The sequence below is a fragment of the Rhinatrema bivittatum genome, chromosome 1 (genome assembly GCF_901001135.1).
Source record: "Rhinatrema bivittatum chromosome 1, aRhiBiv1.1, whole genome shotgun sequence".
NCBI classification, from domain to species: domain Eukaryota; kingdom Metazoa; phylum Chordata; class Amphibia; order Gymnophiona; family Rhinatrematidae; genus Rhinatrema; species Rhinatrema bivittatum.
In genome coordinates, this window is record NC_042615.1 from 521,210,354 (window position 1) to 521,224,619 (window position 14,266).

General features: G+C 44.4%; 1 protein-coding gene across 4 annotated transcripts in view; it reads left to right on the forward strand.

The window, feature by feature from the left end:
- The window catches only part of PTAR1 (protein prenyltransferase alpha subunit repeat containing 1), a 62,287-nt gene that overhangs the window by 31,719 nt on the left and 16,302 nt on the right, over positions 1-14,266 (forward strand). For all 4 annotated transcript variants that reach the window (XM_029612775.1, XM_029612785.1, XM_029612757.1 and 1 more), the window contains exon 4: positions 3,363-3,467. In XM_029612775.1, coding sequence (XP_029468635.1) covers positions 3,363-3,467 — 105 coding nt within the window. The remainder of the gene's footprint in view (positions 1-3,362; positions 3,468-14,266) is intronic.

The following is a 14,266-nucleotide window of genomic DNA, read 5'->3' on the forward strand; positions in this document are numbered from 1 at the left end:
GGCACTGGTCGTCATCTGTTTCTTTGAGCACCAATGTGATGTCAATGCTGGGGGGTACCTAGTGGCACATTGATGCCACAGAGCCTCTGCCTTTGAGCACTGTGGGTGTCATTAGTACTGCTGGACCATAAACGCCTTCGGGCACGCTGGTCTCCATCAGTGCTGCCAACCCTCGACATTTTCTGTCCTTTGGTGTTAACAAGTCATTGGTGCCTTCGAGCGCCTCTGAGTTGTTGACATCCACAGGCACCTGGGGCTCCATCAGTGGGGCTATGGCCGGGTATGTTGAGCGCCTGTTGCATAGCCAAGCACCTTTGAAGCCCTGGGTGCGTCATCATTTGGTTCCCATAGATGTGATCTATCACTGGTGAGTGCCAAGAGTGCTATTGGCAACGCAGATGCAGTCTCCACTATGTGCATCAGTGAATGTAGTCTGATGCTGCAGGATTCCACCTCAGAGCACTATCTGTTACCATGGGCTTCCCTGATGCTGTTACACGACGGAAAGGGCAGTGAGTTATACATGACACCATTTCAAGGGCTGTGAACAGTCTCATGGAGCATTATCAGGTACAGAGGCCATAGAACACCACCCACTACCAAGGACCACCATAGTCTGAGCCAAGTGGTACTGGGGATGCCGTTGTCACATTGTACATGCTGACTCTGTTAGGAGTTAATGCAACAGTGGAGCTCATCATGCACGGTTGGGGTTGTCTACTCCAAGTGCCTCAAGCATTGGTAGGTGGCATTCTGTGTCGGAGCTCTATGCCAACCGTACCAGAGATAGTGGGACCACCTTCCTCACGACAAGGTGTCAGCTTCCTCATATGTTTTCCACCTTAGGGTGCTATGGGACATCAATGAGGAGGGCATCATCACACATCCTTCAATTGCTTTTGGCAATATGCAGCCACCAACTCTTAACAAGTGGTGATTAGTCCTTGCTGTGCTATGGGTTCTACCCACGAGTGTGGCGATAGGGTGCATATGTGCACCACTGTTTGCAGGACTGTGTACCACTGCACAAGGACTCGTCATTGTGCTTTTTTTTTTTTTTTTTTTTATTCTTCCAGTTGCCCTCTAGTGTATGGGTCTGCATGTTTCCCTCGTGGCGAGCACAACAGGTTGTGCATCTGAGCCACAAGACCAACCTAGGACTGTGTTCCAGGTCACACCATTATGAGCATTGAAACCAGGAGAGTAATGTCAGGAGTAGGAGGAGTTTGTCTTTTGACCCTTCCCATGTTAGCTTACATTTGAATCCCCTTCCTGGGAAGCCTCTGGGGCACAGTCTGTTGCCAAACTGGCACCTCGATTCTTTTAAATCTGTGCATCTCCTTGCAGGCTAGGACCAGCGGGCAATGGGGGATGGTAGCGGCAGTCATTTGGACTGTTTTTGCCGAGCTCCCTCCATTGGTTATTGTGGTGGCCTTCCCCGTCTGACTGGGTGGCTGCCAGCAGCCACTTTGGTTGCTTATGAATCTTGGCAGTCAGCAACTATGTCCCACTCTCACCTGGACAGTGGGAAAGTTTTTTGGGATCAGGATACCCCAGTTCCTATTGCTTCCTGTCCCTTTGGAAAGGGGAGATATAATTTGGGTTTCCAGAGGCAGTCCTTATGGGTTCTCCCTTGGGCGTCTGGTTGTCCACCCCTACAAGGGGTGGCTCTTGTTCTCCATTTCCCAGGAAAGGGATTTCACTGTTTGTGATTGGCGATCACTGATCGCTCTCTGTTCTCCACGGGATCCGAGAGCAGGTTGTGCGATCATGCTCTTTCCTAGGTCATTCTAAGGTGCAGCAGGTTTATTTCACGAGGGAGCTATTCTGGATTCAATCTCCCCGTTGTATTCATGAAATCCCCCCGCCTTCCCTGAGAGTTAGTTCTCCTTTTCTTAGATATATCATGGACTAAGGGATTCTGCCTAGGGGGCAGAGTGATAACTGCAGCTGCACGTGCTCAGTGGGCATGTTTGAAAGCTCTAGAATCTTTGAGATCAAAGTTCTAGACTTTGCTCCTTCCGATGATTTCACACATGTATGAGGACTGACATCCTGCTGTCCTTGGAGAACACCTGTTACAGGTAAGCAACTCTGCTTTCCTACCATACTGAAAGATGGTGGTGCACATGAACTTCTAAGGCCACACAAGCTTCTTTGGTCCCTCCTCCCATATTCTCTCCTTCTTACTATAGGGCTGAGCTTTCCTTAGAGGCGTATGATAGGGGATAGAACTGTTGCAAGCCGCCTTGGAGTTAGGAGTGAGAGTACTGCTGAGCTGGCTAATACTTCTGGTGTTATCTCGCTGCCACAAACCTATATTCCCATTGCCTTCCTCTCTTGGGGTCAAGGGTTAGTGACTCCCTGTAGCTGAGGGGAATACAGCACAGCTCCTTTCAGCTTGTGTCCAATGGAGCTGGTTGGCAGCTCCCTCTACTCAATGTAGCTCTCTGCAGTACCTCCTGCAACTCTTTTGCACCCCCACCTCCCCCAACACCTATGTTTCTCTTCCAGAAACCACAAGTATTATCACTGCATGGTTTCTAGCATGTTGTCTTAATAATATAGTAAATGATAGCAGACAAAGACCAAAGTAGTCCATCCAGTTTGCCCAGTTGTGATTCTTTTACTATGCGTTAATGAGCATACAAATTCTCACACTCAACTCGATATTAGCTACTATGTCCCAACTCTCTTACCTGACCTTTCAACCCCTTTCCTATTACTGCCTTCCATACCAGTCCTACACATGCTCAGAATCTGTTAAAGTACTGGCCTCTACCATCTCCAGAGGTAGGCTATTAACAGGCTTTATCATCTTTGTCCAGTGTTATTACAAGCCCAAAACTAAATCCAGCACCCAGGTCCCCTTCCATACCGAGCTTCCCAATAATCCATTCAGCCACCACAACCAGTGAAGCCATTGTCCAAAACAACCCAGCTTCCCATGCTTATTGAAGTTTGGTTTTTAACCATGCAGGTTATCCAGTGACTTCCTGGAAGCAGTCATACCACTGCTGTTAGGTTCATAACCACCCGCCGCTCTTTGCGGGTCAGCCCTTGGATATCCTCATGGTCTATGGTGCCACTAAGTCATGCTCTGCTACCACGTCACCTTTTTCAAGTAAGGCTCCTCTGTGTTTATTCCATAACACACTTTTAAGACTATTATTGTTTTAGCCTTCACCACCCATTCCGTGAGGTCAATCCATGCATTCACCATGATGTCTTTGAAAAAAGAATTTCCCAGTGTTAAATCTCTTGCAATGTTCCTTACTTAATTTTATAGAGCATGAAGTGCTAGATTTGTATATGTTTGAAATAAAACTGTTTTAACAGCCATCTTTCTTTCTCTCTAACAGGAAAGAACTAATACAAGCTAGAACTTTAAATCCAGTGAAAGATCTTCACCTGGGAAAACTGGCATTGACTAAGTTTCCCAAGAGCCCAGAGACATGGATTCACAGGTGTGACCATTTTGGGTTTGTTTGTTTATTTATTTTAATTATAGGAGTTAGAGCTATGGGTCTCATATTACATGGTGCACCTCAACAAGGGCATCTTGCCCAGTGCGGCAGGTGTGGTGTGGTAGGTGTACAGCATGGAGCGTCTTGCAGCTGAGGGAGGGAGGTCAGCATAATCAGGGAGCCTTACAAAAAGAGGAGCACAGTTATGGCTGCAGTGCATTGCAGCTGAGAGAGAGTGAAGCAGATGGCATATGTGAACCTCAAGTGTCAGATGGATTTGAAACAGGTCTTCAGGTGCCTGAGAAACAGAAGTAGCAGCACATCCTGAATGAGTTGGGTCAGTTGTTTTGCAGTAGGATGCAAGCAATGCTTTTTTTTTTTTTTTTTTTACTGCCATCACAGTTAAAAATCTGTAAGCATAGCCCAGCTGCATGCGACTTTGATCTATTCGCTTCTAATGATGGGGTTTTATGGCAGACATAGGACGGTGCACTAGCAATAAGTCTTCTCAGCTAAATGATAAAACGTTTGGAAAAAGGAATGACATGGAAAGGGCAATCCAGGCACCAGTCATAGGTGCCAGATGCATTTTTTTTTTTTTTTTTTTTGGGCTTGTGCTGAGCATTAAATGAAGACATGCACCTAATAAGTGACATGTCAGTTACCTGCGCCAGTGCTGCTTCAAATATTAATGTGGCCACGGTGCTGCTTATTTTCAGAATCTTACATTATAACGCCCTCCATAAGCGGACAAGTCCTTGGGGGGGGGGGGGTCATCGGATCAATTTATCCCATGGATGGCTCTTTTAAATACATGATTGCTGAACCGTGAACTTCTCTTTTCCCAGCGCAGCAGCACACGCCATCCTGTGCCGCCTTGCCAGTGGTCAACAGCGCTGCTTTGTGGGCGAGGGGTGAGACCCATACATGGAGCCTCTTGTACATTCAGTGTTTGTCTCTGCCGAGACTGTGAATTAAGATGCCAGCTATAATTGTGTGTTAAATGATGTGGGCTGTTTTGGCTGCCAGTACAGAGCATAGGAAGGAGGAGCAGTCTAGCAATTTGTACCTGGGACATAAGTTCACTTTTTTTTTTTTTTTTCCCTGCCATGGACACCCTTTGGTCCTGGGAGTCTCTTTTTGGATGGATTTTTAAAGGATCTCGCTATGGGGTTAGGTGGTGAGATCCAACATCGTGAAAATCTGGCCCTGCTGACTTGCTAAATCTAACTCCAGAACTGAGTGTGGAGGGAAGCATAATTAATTGGGGGGGGGGGGGGTTAGGAGGCATTAGCTGATTAGTGCTGAATTTTCGGTACTAGCTGACTATCAGGAAATTAATTATAGAGTTAGAGCACAGGAGATAGCTGGCTTAAATCTAGCTAGTTATGTTTTAGCCAGTTAGATTTAAGATAATTTTCAGTCGCTACCTAGCCAGCCACCCTGTGGCTAAAATGCATTTACCTTGGCCATCTAAGCTGGGTGTTTGATATCCTTTTGAATATTTACCCCTTCGCTGCTAATTGGGAATTACTTTCCATCACTGTGGACTTGGGTCAGATGCAAGCCAGCAACCAAGTGTTAAAGGCACTGTTTCTCTGTCTAATATAGATACATGCACTGACCTATCCCATCTGCCCCACTTATGAATATTTATGCCAGCATGTTTGACTTTTTGATAATGGCATTGGATATTTGTACGGTGGTAGAATATCTAAAATACTCGCTAAATAATTAACAGCCCTTACTTTGACTTTCTATGACCTTTCTGAAGAAGAGCATATAAACCTAAAAGATGCTTCTGCGTTCCCTTCTCCCTATGCCCACAACTAACCAGACCCTGGATGGGGTGGAGTTAAGATAGCAACATGAATGCCTGCAACACCGAACCTTTGTTTAGTGATCTGTTTCTTGCTACGGTTTTTTTTACAATGCCGGTGAAAAGAAGAGGGAAAGTGTTTTTTCTCCCCGAAGCTCAGACTTCCTCACCTTTCTAGTAGAGGCTGGATCATTTTGTTGTCTGTGGACCTGTGGCTGAGGGTTCGTTGATCCCTGTTGTTGAGACCAATGGAGGAGCACTGGACTCACCTGTGGAGGAGGCATCTCTGAGCCCTCTCTGAGCCTTCTTGATCAACTGCACCCACTGTTGGAGAGATGCGTGCTGGAGCGGGTGGCTGAAGGCGCACTGACTGATAATGTCACCATTACGGAATCAAGAGGGTGGCAGACTTGAGAATTCTCTGAATGTGAAGGGAGCAGTGACAGGAGATGACCCCAGATTTGTTTGTAGCTGGGGAACAGGCACAGCAGAGTCTACATAAGAAGGGAAGAGCTTTGTCATTGCAGAGCCTGGTGGGGAGACAGAATATGGAGATATCCTGAAGCTTGATGACAGTAGCTTTGAGTGAGTCCCAAGCTTTGTCTGTAAAGCCTCCTGCTGTAATACTGGAGTCTCTGTAGTCCGTGCTGGTTAAACTAGACCCTTTTGATAGTTAAATGTTCTTCTGAAATTAGTTCTTTAGCCTTAAAAGTGGAAACACTGGCTCATGGTCAGGAATAGTTGGGAAGAAATGAAAATTTTGAAAAAGCTGTGAATGCTGCAATAATTAATACAAGGTAGAGGTGATACATCAAAGTTGGTGTATGTTGAGAATTATAATAGTTAAATCTGAGTCTGTTAAATTTTCCTAAAGCCTCAGGACTGACACCCTGGGAGATCTAAAAAAAAAAAAAAAAAAAAAAAAAAAAAAACTTGATTGAAGTATTATATATTTCAGCTGATGTGGTTTCTCTTGCAAACACAATTTTTCTTCCTCGAGCTTCAAGAAGTTAAAGAGGAAGAGAAAAGTTCCCAATTCAGTTCCTGAGTCGGGTCCTCCACTTTCTGGGTCAGCTGGGGCATGGGATACTGCATCACAGCCTCAGTGGAGAGAGAATCACTTTTATTGCTTCAGGGTGACATCTAGTAGTCAGATTTAGGGCCTATGTTTGTGGATTTTCAGAAGGAGCCCCTGATACATGGCACTGACCCCCCCCCCCCCCCCCCCACCACCACCCTGCACCAGCAGGAGCTAGAGCTTTGCTTTAAAAAAAAAAAAAAAAAAGTGAAAATAAAAATTTTCCATCGAAAGCAGGTTGCATTAGCCATGCTTTCTTGGGTAACGTTATCAGACTGTGCACAGTTCGGAATCTTCTCCAAGTAGCATAGCTGTGATACTCTGCTCACGTGCAGCAGTTTCCGCACAATTCTTCCCTATGGTCTCCTTAGTCTTTTTCATCAGCATCAGAGTACAGACGTGAATCTTCTCTGCTCCTCAATTCTCTTCATTTCGCAACTTATGATACCCAAACAGTATTTTTCAGTGCTAATCATGTTGGATAAATGGTCTTCAGGCTTTTTAAGTATTGTCAGTGTGGACATAACTACTGTTATCTGTGCCTTGGCCTGGACCACAATCAATTGGCCTGCTCCCACTGTGGGAAGATGTCACCACAGGCCCAGCAACAGAGGGCCTCCAAAATTGCCAAACTATTAGAAATGGAGGTAAGATCTTCATCGGGTAGCTATGTGCCCTCTCCTTGATGCTCCATGCACTCCTTACCAAGTCTGGAGAAACATCGGCATGATAAACACAAGAGAATGTCGTCTGTTGAACCGGGTACAGTCACATCAAAACAGGCTAAATCCGCCGAGCCAAAAGCCCAGGTGTCAAAGGGCAGTGTTTTGGAGACTAAGCAGAAACATGCCAAGCCAGCTCATGCATCGTTGAGCCCACTTAAGATGGCGCCGCCAGCTACATCATCTCATTCAGCCAAAGTGGTGTCAAAGCTCCAAATGGCTCGACGCATCACAATGCAATGCGCATTGAAACAACGCACTGCAATATGCCGGTCGATCTGACTCGCACGTCTCTACCCGAGATGCCTATCAAGCATCACCACACAAAGCAAGAGTAAAACACTCTAAACAAGTGGGAAAGCCGGCTCCTAAACTGCTTAAACCCACTACTTCTTCCATTCATAGATATCAGGCACCCAGGGAAGCATCTCTATCCCGCGAACTATCAAAGAGACAAACCACTGGAGCCAGCAGACAGAGTGCAAGTAGAACCAATCTTGCAGACATGCTCTCAGGAACCAAGGTTTTTGTCAGGGAGACCTCCATCTTTAATTTCTTCAGGGTCCTCCCAAAGTGACCTGGAAGTCTGCTCAGGTTTATCCCAACTCTCAGCCAGGAAGCATAGGGAGCCATACTCCCAGGAGGAGTTATTTCCATGGAATAGAGCACCAATAGAAGAACCACTTCAATTCCTGCTACTCCACCCTCAGATATCCAGAGGGCAGCCATCCCCTCTCCAAGAGTCCACAGATGTCCCAGGGACTCTCCAGCACACTACAGGGTGCCCCTGCCTAGAGTTCCGTCTGTATCGCTGCATACTAAGTCCAAACAGGTTATGAAATAGATTGCCTCAATAATAACGGGCCTGATTTCTACCTGTTTTGCAACCTCCAGATGTCAATGTCCACACTGACATGGACAGCGAGAAGCCTAGACCCCAGTCTCCTCTGAGTACATAGCCCAGAGCCTTCAGTATTGGACTGAGACTCTCCAGTTCTGGTTGATGAATCAAGCATTCCACCCTCCCGCGCCCAGATTGCTCACCAACCTTGTTGCCATCATCATCTACCAGGCTACCATCTGAACTGCAGGAGCCTCTTGAGCAACTCCTCTCCACTGGAAGACTTAACATATTCCAAGTTTGTTGAGAAAATGGGGAGCACATTAAAAGTAGGCACACAAGATGCCAGAAACACACAAGGAAATGTTTGACATTCCATCTGAACCATCAGTGCTGCCTTCCTATGCAGTTTTGGATAAAGTATTGCTAAAATCCTGGGAGTCCCCACATTCAAACCTGCCAGTATCCAGGAAACTTGATCCAAAGTTTTGACTGAAAAAATCCAAATGCTATGGAAAGTTCTAACTCCCACATGCATTGGTTGTGGTGGAATCAGCCATGAAGAAAGCAAAGAAGACCAAACTTCATGCCAGCACACAACCGGGAAAGGATAACAGGTTCTTAGACAAATTTGTATGAAAAGTTTTCCAAAGCTCAATGCTAACATCTCGTATTGAACAACATCAATTCTACATGGTCCAGTAAATCTGAATGCCTCTAGCAAGTAAAACTCTTTGATTGGAGTTGGCTGATCGGATATCATCGCAACCTCTTCAGGACTTAGAGGATGATATGAAGCACCTGTTGAGATAAGTGTACGAAGCATTCACAAAATCTTCACCCTTCATCACTGCATGTCACACAGCATGGCTAAAAGCAAGCACAGTAAGGGAGGAAATTAATTGAAAAGTTAGCAGACCTTGCTTGTTTAGGAGACGATCTGTTTGGTGACAAGCTAAAAGAAACTGTCGCCCAGTTCAAAGAACAGAATGTGATGGTACAGTCACTGACAATACTGATAGACCAACCATCGGCTTTTGGGAGATATTACTCCCAATATATTAAAAAAAAAAACTTTCTTCTAGAAAAAAGCCTGTAAACAGTGTGGCCAATACCACCCAAGTATGTATAAACAGCTGCGCCCCCAACAACAACAATCTCTGCAAAGAGGGCACCAGCGAGAAGAGGCCACAAAAGCAGTCTACTTTAAAGAACCAACAGGGATTTTGAGTTCAACAGGCCACAGTCACTACTTCCATTTGGGGGCAAAGTTTCAGCACATGACACAGCATGGTCCCACATAACATCGAACTGCTGGGTGTTGAACAGCACCCGGTTCAAATACAACCTACATTTCAGCATTTTCCCAAAGCTCCTTCATCTAGCACCACCTGTTCAGGATCTTTCTCACATTCCGCAATTACATCTGGAAGCAAAGAAGCTGCTGGCACAAAATGCCATTCAACATGTTCCACCAGCATTCATTCGCAAGGGATTCTATTTCCAGTACTTCCTCGTCCCAAAACGATCAGGGGGATCTCCACCCAATCTTAGACCTCTGCCCACTGAACAAGACGTTTCGGAGGGAAAAAATTAAAGATGACAACTCTCAAGTCCATACTACCCCTAATAAAACTGAATGATTGGATGTGCTCACTCGGCCTCAAGGATGCATATTTACACATTCCAATGCACCCTTCATATTGGCAGTACCTGTTCTTCCAGATAGGAGCAAGCACTACCAATACAAGGTACTCCCCTTTGGATTCTCATCTGCTCCGAGAATCTTTATCAAGTGTCTGGCAGTGGCTGTGGCCTACCTTCATCGCAAAGGACTATGTATCTTTCCATATCTCGACGACTGGTTAATAGTGTTTCTGACAATGCAATTGTTTCGGGAGGATATACAAACAATAGCTGCCTAGAAGCTCTAGGCTTCTTAATCAGTTATGAGAATTTGATCCTCCAACTGACTCATTCAGTACAGTTCATTGGGGCAATAATAGACTCCACCTGCATGAGAACTTTTCTGCCCAAAGACAGACAACGATTGCGACTTCTGGCTCTGCAACTAAGACACCGGACCAAAACAAAGGTATGCAATATTCTGGTCCTGCTAAGCCATATATCAGCAGCCATCCATGTAGTGCTGCTAACCAGACTGGAAATTAGAAGACTGCAGTGGGGTCTAAAGACACAGTGGTCACAACGAAGTCAACCAGTGTCGGCCACAGTAACACGAGCTCCATGAAGCAGGACGTCCGCTGATAGCTGATACAGAAGTATTAAAGGGAGTGTGCCCCTGAGACCACTCCCTCACCAACTGATTCTTACCTCCAATGCATGCTGTATAATCAATCTCAAGGACAATGGTCAGCCTGAGAAACCAATTACTTGATCAGCCTATTGGAGCTCTGGGCAATTTGCAATGCACTACTAGTGTTTGCGCGCTTTCTGATAGGGAAAGCAATAATGATCCATACAGTAAATCAAGTCGCCATGTTTTACATAAACAAGCAAGAAGGATCAGATTCCTTAATCCTCTGCAAGGAAGTAACCCTAATATGGGATTGGGCGACTAAACATTCAATCACTCTTCAAGTGACCTACTTACCAGGTATAGCAAATATCCAGATGGACAAACTCAGCATAATATTTCACCCTCACTAATGGGACCTAGACCAAGAGGTAGCAGACGACATCTTTGCCCAATGGGGTCACCCAGCCATAGACCTGTTTGCAACAGAACAAACGCAAAACTACAAAGATTCTGCTCACTTCTACCGAGTCCAAGAAGGGAATTGCAAGACAAGTGTCTCCTGTCGTGGTCCATATGGCTACTGTAGGCCTTTCCACCAGTTCTGCTCATCGTGCAGAGTGTACAAAAATGCATGCAAGACAAAGCAGATGATATTCTCATAGCACCAGCTTTGCCAAGATAACCATGGTATGCTTATCTCGTACAACTCTCAATTTGACAACTTAAGACGGTTGGAAAGTCACCCAAATATACTGACTTAGGAAGAAGGGAGTGCTCCTCCAGTCACTCCATCTAATGGCATGGAGATTGAGCATGAGGTTTTAAAACCATTACTGCTCCCAGGGCACTACAAGTTGTCCTCTTCTCAAAAGTCCTCCATGTGTCGCAACTATGCCTTCAAGTGGAAATGTTACACAAACTGGTGCAGAACACATTCAATAAACCCTCTCGATTGCTCACCAGAGCTCTTACTGGACTACTTATACTATCTATCTCAGACAAGTCTGCAGACCATCAGTTCACTTCAGTGCCATTGCTGCATATTGCCCCAAGATTGGTAATCTTTCCATAGCAACACCCCTGTTGGTGTCTTGCTTCATGAAGGTCTTGCTTCATCTGTGTCCTCCAGTGCAAAAGCCTGCAATTCCTTGGAACTTCAACATAGTATTAACTGCTCTTATGAAAGAACCATTCAAACCCATGTGAACTATTAAAGTATCTCACATGAAAAATTCTATTCTTGGTAGAAGTTACTTCTGCTAGGAGAATTAGTGAGCTGCAAGCTCTGGTGCTCACTTCACCTTACCCTCAATTTTTCCATGACAAAGTGGTACTCTGACCACAACCACAATTCTTACCAAAGTGTTAACCACTTTTCACCTTAAGGAGTCAATCTCCCTACCAATCTTCTTTCCTGAAACACATCAAAATGAGAGGGAAAAAATGTTACACACCTTAGATTGTAAGCGAGCTTTGGTGTACCAGAAGGAAAGGACACAGAGCTACAGACGAGCTCAACAATTGTTTGTCTCCTACGACCCTAATAAGCAAGGAGTAGCAGTAGCCAAGAGGACTCTATCAAATTGGATAACAGATTGCATTCGATACTGTTATAGCAAAAACCCCCTACCTTTCTACAGGATGGTTAAAGCTCATCTGGTACAATCCACAGCATTTTTCTTGGCACATTTGAAGAATGTGCCCATCGCTGATATTTGTAAAGCCATCACCTTCACGGCTCACTGTTGCTTGGACAAACTATCAGACTCTGACAGTGCAGTAGGCAGAGTGGTGCTGAGTTCAGTAGAGACTACCACAGAGGTGGATGGGTTGCAAAAAAAAAAATTAACAAGCAAGGGACATCATGCTACCCGGCATGAAATATAGCAACCCTTAGTTTGGGACTCCCCCCAAGAAAGCATGGCTAATGCAGCCCTGCTTATCAATGGAAAAAAGTGAGTTTGCTTACTATAAACTATGTTTTCCATAGATAGGATGGATTAGCCATGCATACCTGCCTGCCTCAGTGGCAGTCTCTAAGAAATATACAGTCTTTGATATCAACTGAGAAGACCAGAGCAGGAGAATCGCGCGGGAACTGGCACACATAAGTAGAGCATCACAGCTCTGCTACTTGAAGAAGATTCCGAACTGTTCACTGTCAGACGTCACCCAAGAAAGCATAGCTAATCCATCCTGCTAACTATGGAAAACATTGTTTACGGTAAGCAGACTTGCTTTCATTTTGGGACAGAAAAAAGTGTGGCCTAAGCTCGAGATCAGAGAGGACATAATCTAGAAATAGGCAGATTAATATCTTGAAGGCTCTTAGTAGTTCTGCTATAATGAGTATTAAGTCCTGCAATTTACTGAAACAGCAGTCAGCCAAATGTATTTGTTACTATTTTTGCATTTATAAAGAGCTTCTATAGTTAGGAGCATTTATACAACAGATTACATGAAAGAACAGTGATTTTCTGTCTCAGGGAACTTACATTTTAAGTAGGTACCTGAGGCAATGGGATATAAACCGATGCATCCAAGGTCACAATGATTGCCTGTCTGCGCCAAAAACAAGATTTGAACCCTTGACTCCTGGTTCCCATCCCATTACTCTCGCTTCTGTTTAAATGAGCTTGTTCTGAAAGCTTACATCAAGAAAATTAAATGTTGACAGGAAAATATACCAAAAGGGTTAAAGCACAGTAAAATTACTGTAATAACTAAAGGAAAGAGAAGAAAAAAAGAACCTCTCAATGCTTCTAGTATTCAAGTCCAAATAATTATACACCAAGAAACATCACAAATTTTAAACATTGGTTACCACCTGGAATTCACACTAGTATAAAGTAGTACATTCCCCAGTAATATATTTCTAGCAAGCTCATTTGTAACAGAATCACCAACTGCTCTTCCCTCAACCAATTTCTGCAAATGCACAAGGTCAAAAAGAAAAAAATGATCACAAGTGCCATGCTGGGTTAGACCAAGTTCCATTGAACCCAGCATCCTGTCTCAAACAGTGGCCAGTCCGGGTCACACATTCCAGGCAGTTCCCTGGTAGTTGAACTCTGTTTCTTGTATCTCACACCCATCAAGGTCAAATGCTTTTTAGAGGACAAAAGGTTTTTGCCTTTGTCCTGGGTTGACTTACTCAAGTCAAACCCTAACCTTTTGATCGTAAAACAAAGAATCCCTATTACAGAAAAAGGACCACAAGACCCAGTCCCTATCAGGCTCCAAAATAAGAATAATCCTTACGTTCTGTTATTCATGCGGAGTTTCCAGTATCACTGTTAATTCTTTGACTCTGGATAGTCTAGGTTTATCCACAGATCCTTCAGCCAGAATCACACTCCTCTTGAAGGGAGGGAGATGATAGACTTTGGAAACTGGTGGAAAAGCTGCAGCTATTTACTTCAACACTTTTTTTTTTTTTTAATTCTCAACCTAAGTGGGAACACAGAACTGACTTGACAAATTAGTAAACTGCAAGTTCCTTCTTGTGTGATTTTTCCAGTCTCAGTTTTAATCCTAAGTGCAAGGTTGTCCTCAGTAAGAACAACATTAGTTACTTGCACAGTAGAGATTGCACTCACACCTATGCAAACATTTATCATGCTTAAGTCAAATTTTATCTTGAGAATTCATTTTTACAGAGCTCTGTAGTATATGCACACGGTTGTTACACATCCATAAATGGTGAGGTCCACATTCAGAAGCGTTTAACCAGCTACCTCAGAAGTTAAGCTAATAATTGGGGACTTATGCAGCTAAATTCTAGTTGGCTAATAAGATATCTTGCTAAATTTTAGCCAGCTAAGTTAGAGGCATTTCGGGGGCATAACTGGGAGGAGTTGTTAGCTGGCTATCTGTGCCTAACTGAATATTGGATAACTAAGTCTGGTTGGGCCAAAGAGGTGTCCTAAAGATAGCTGGCTATATTCAGTAGTGCATCTCTCTATTGATTATACCTCCAAAGTTAGCCAGATAAGTTTATCCGATTAATTGTGGTATCCAGACTTGTCTGAATATGAATCTTGGTGCCTCTGTATGAAAACATTGCACAGACTTCCTCC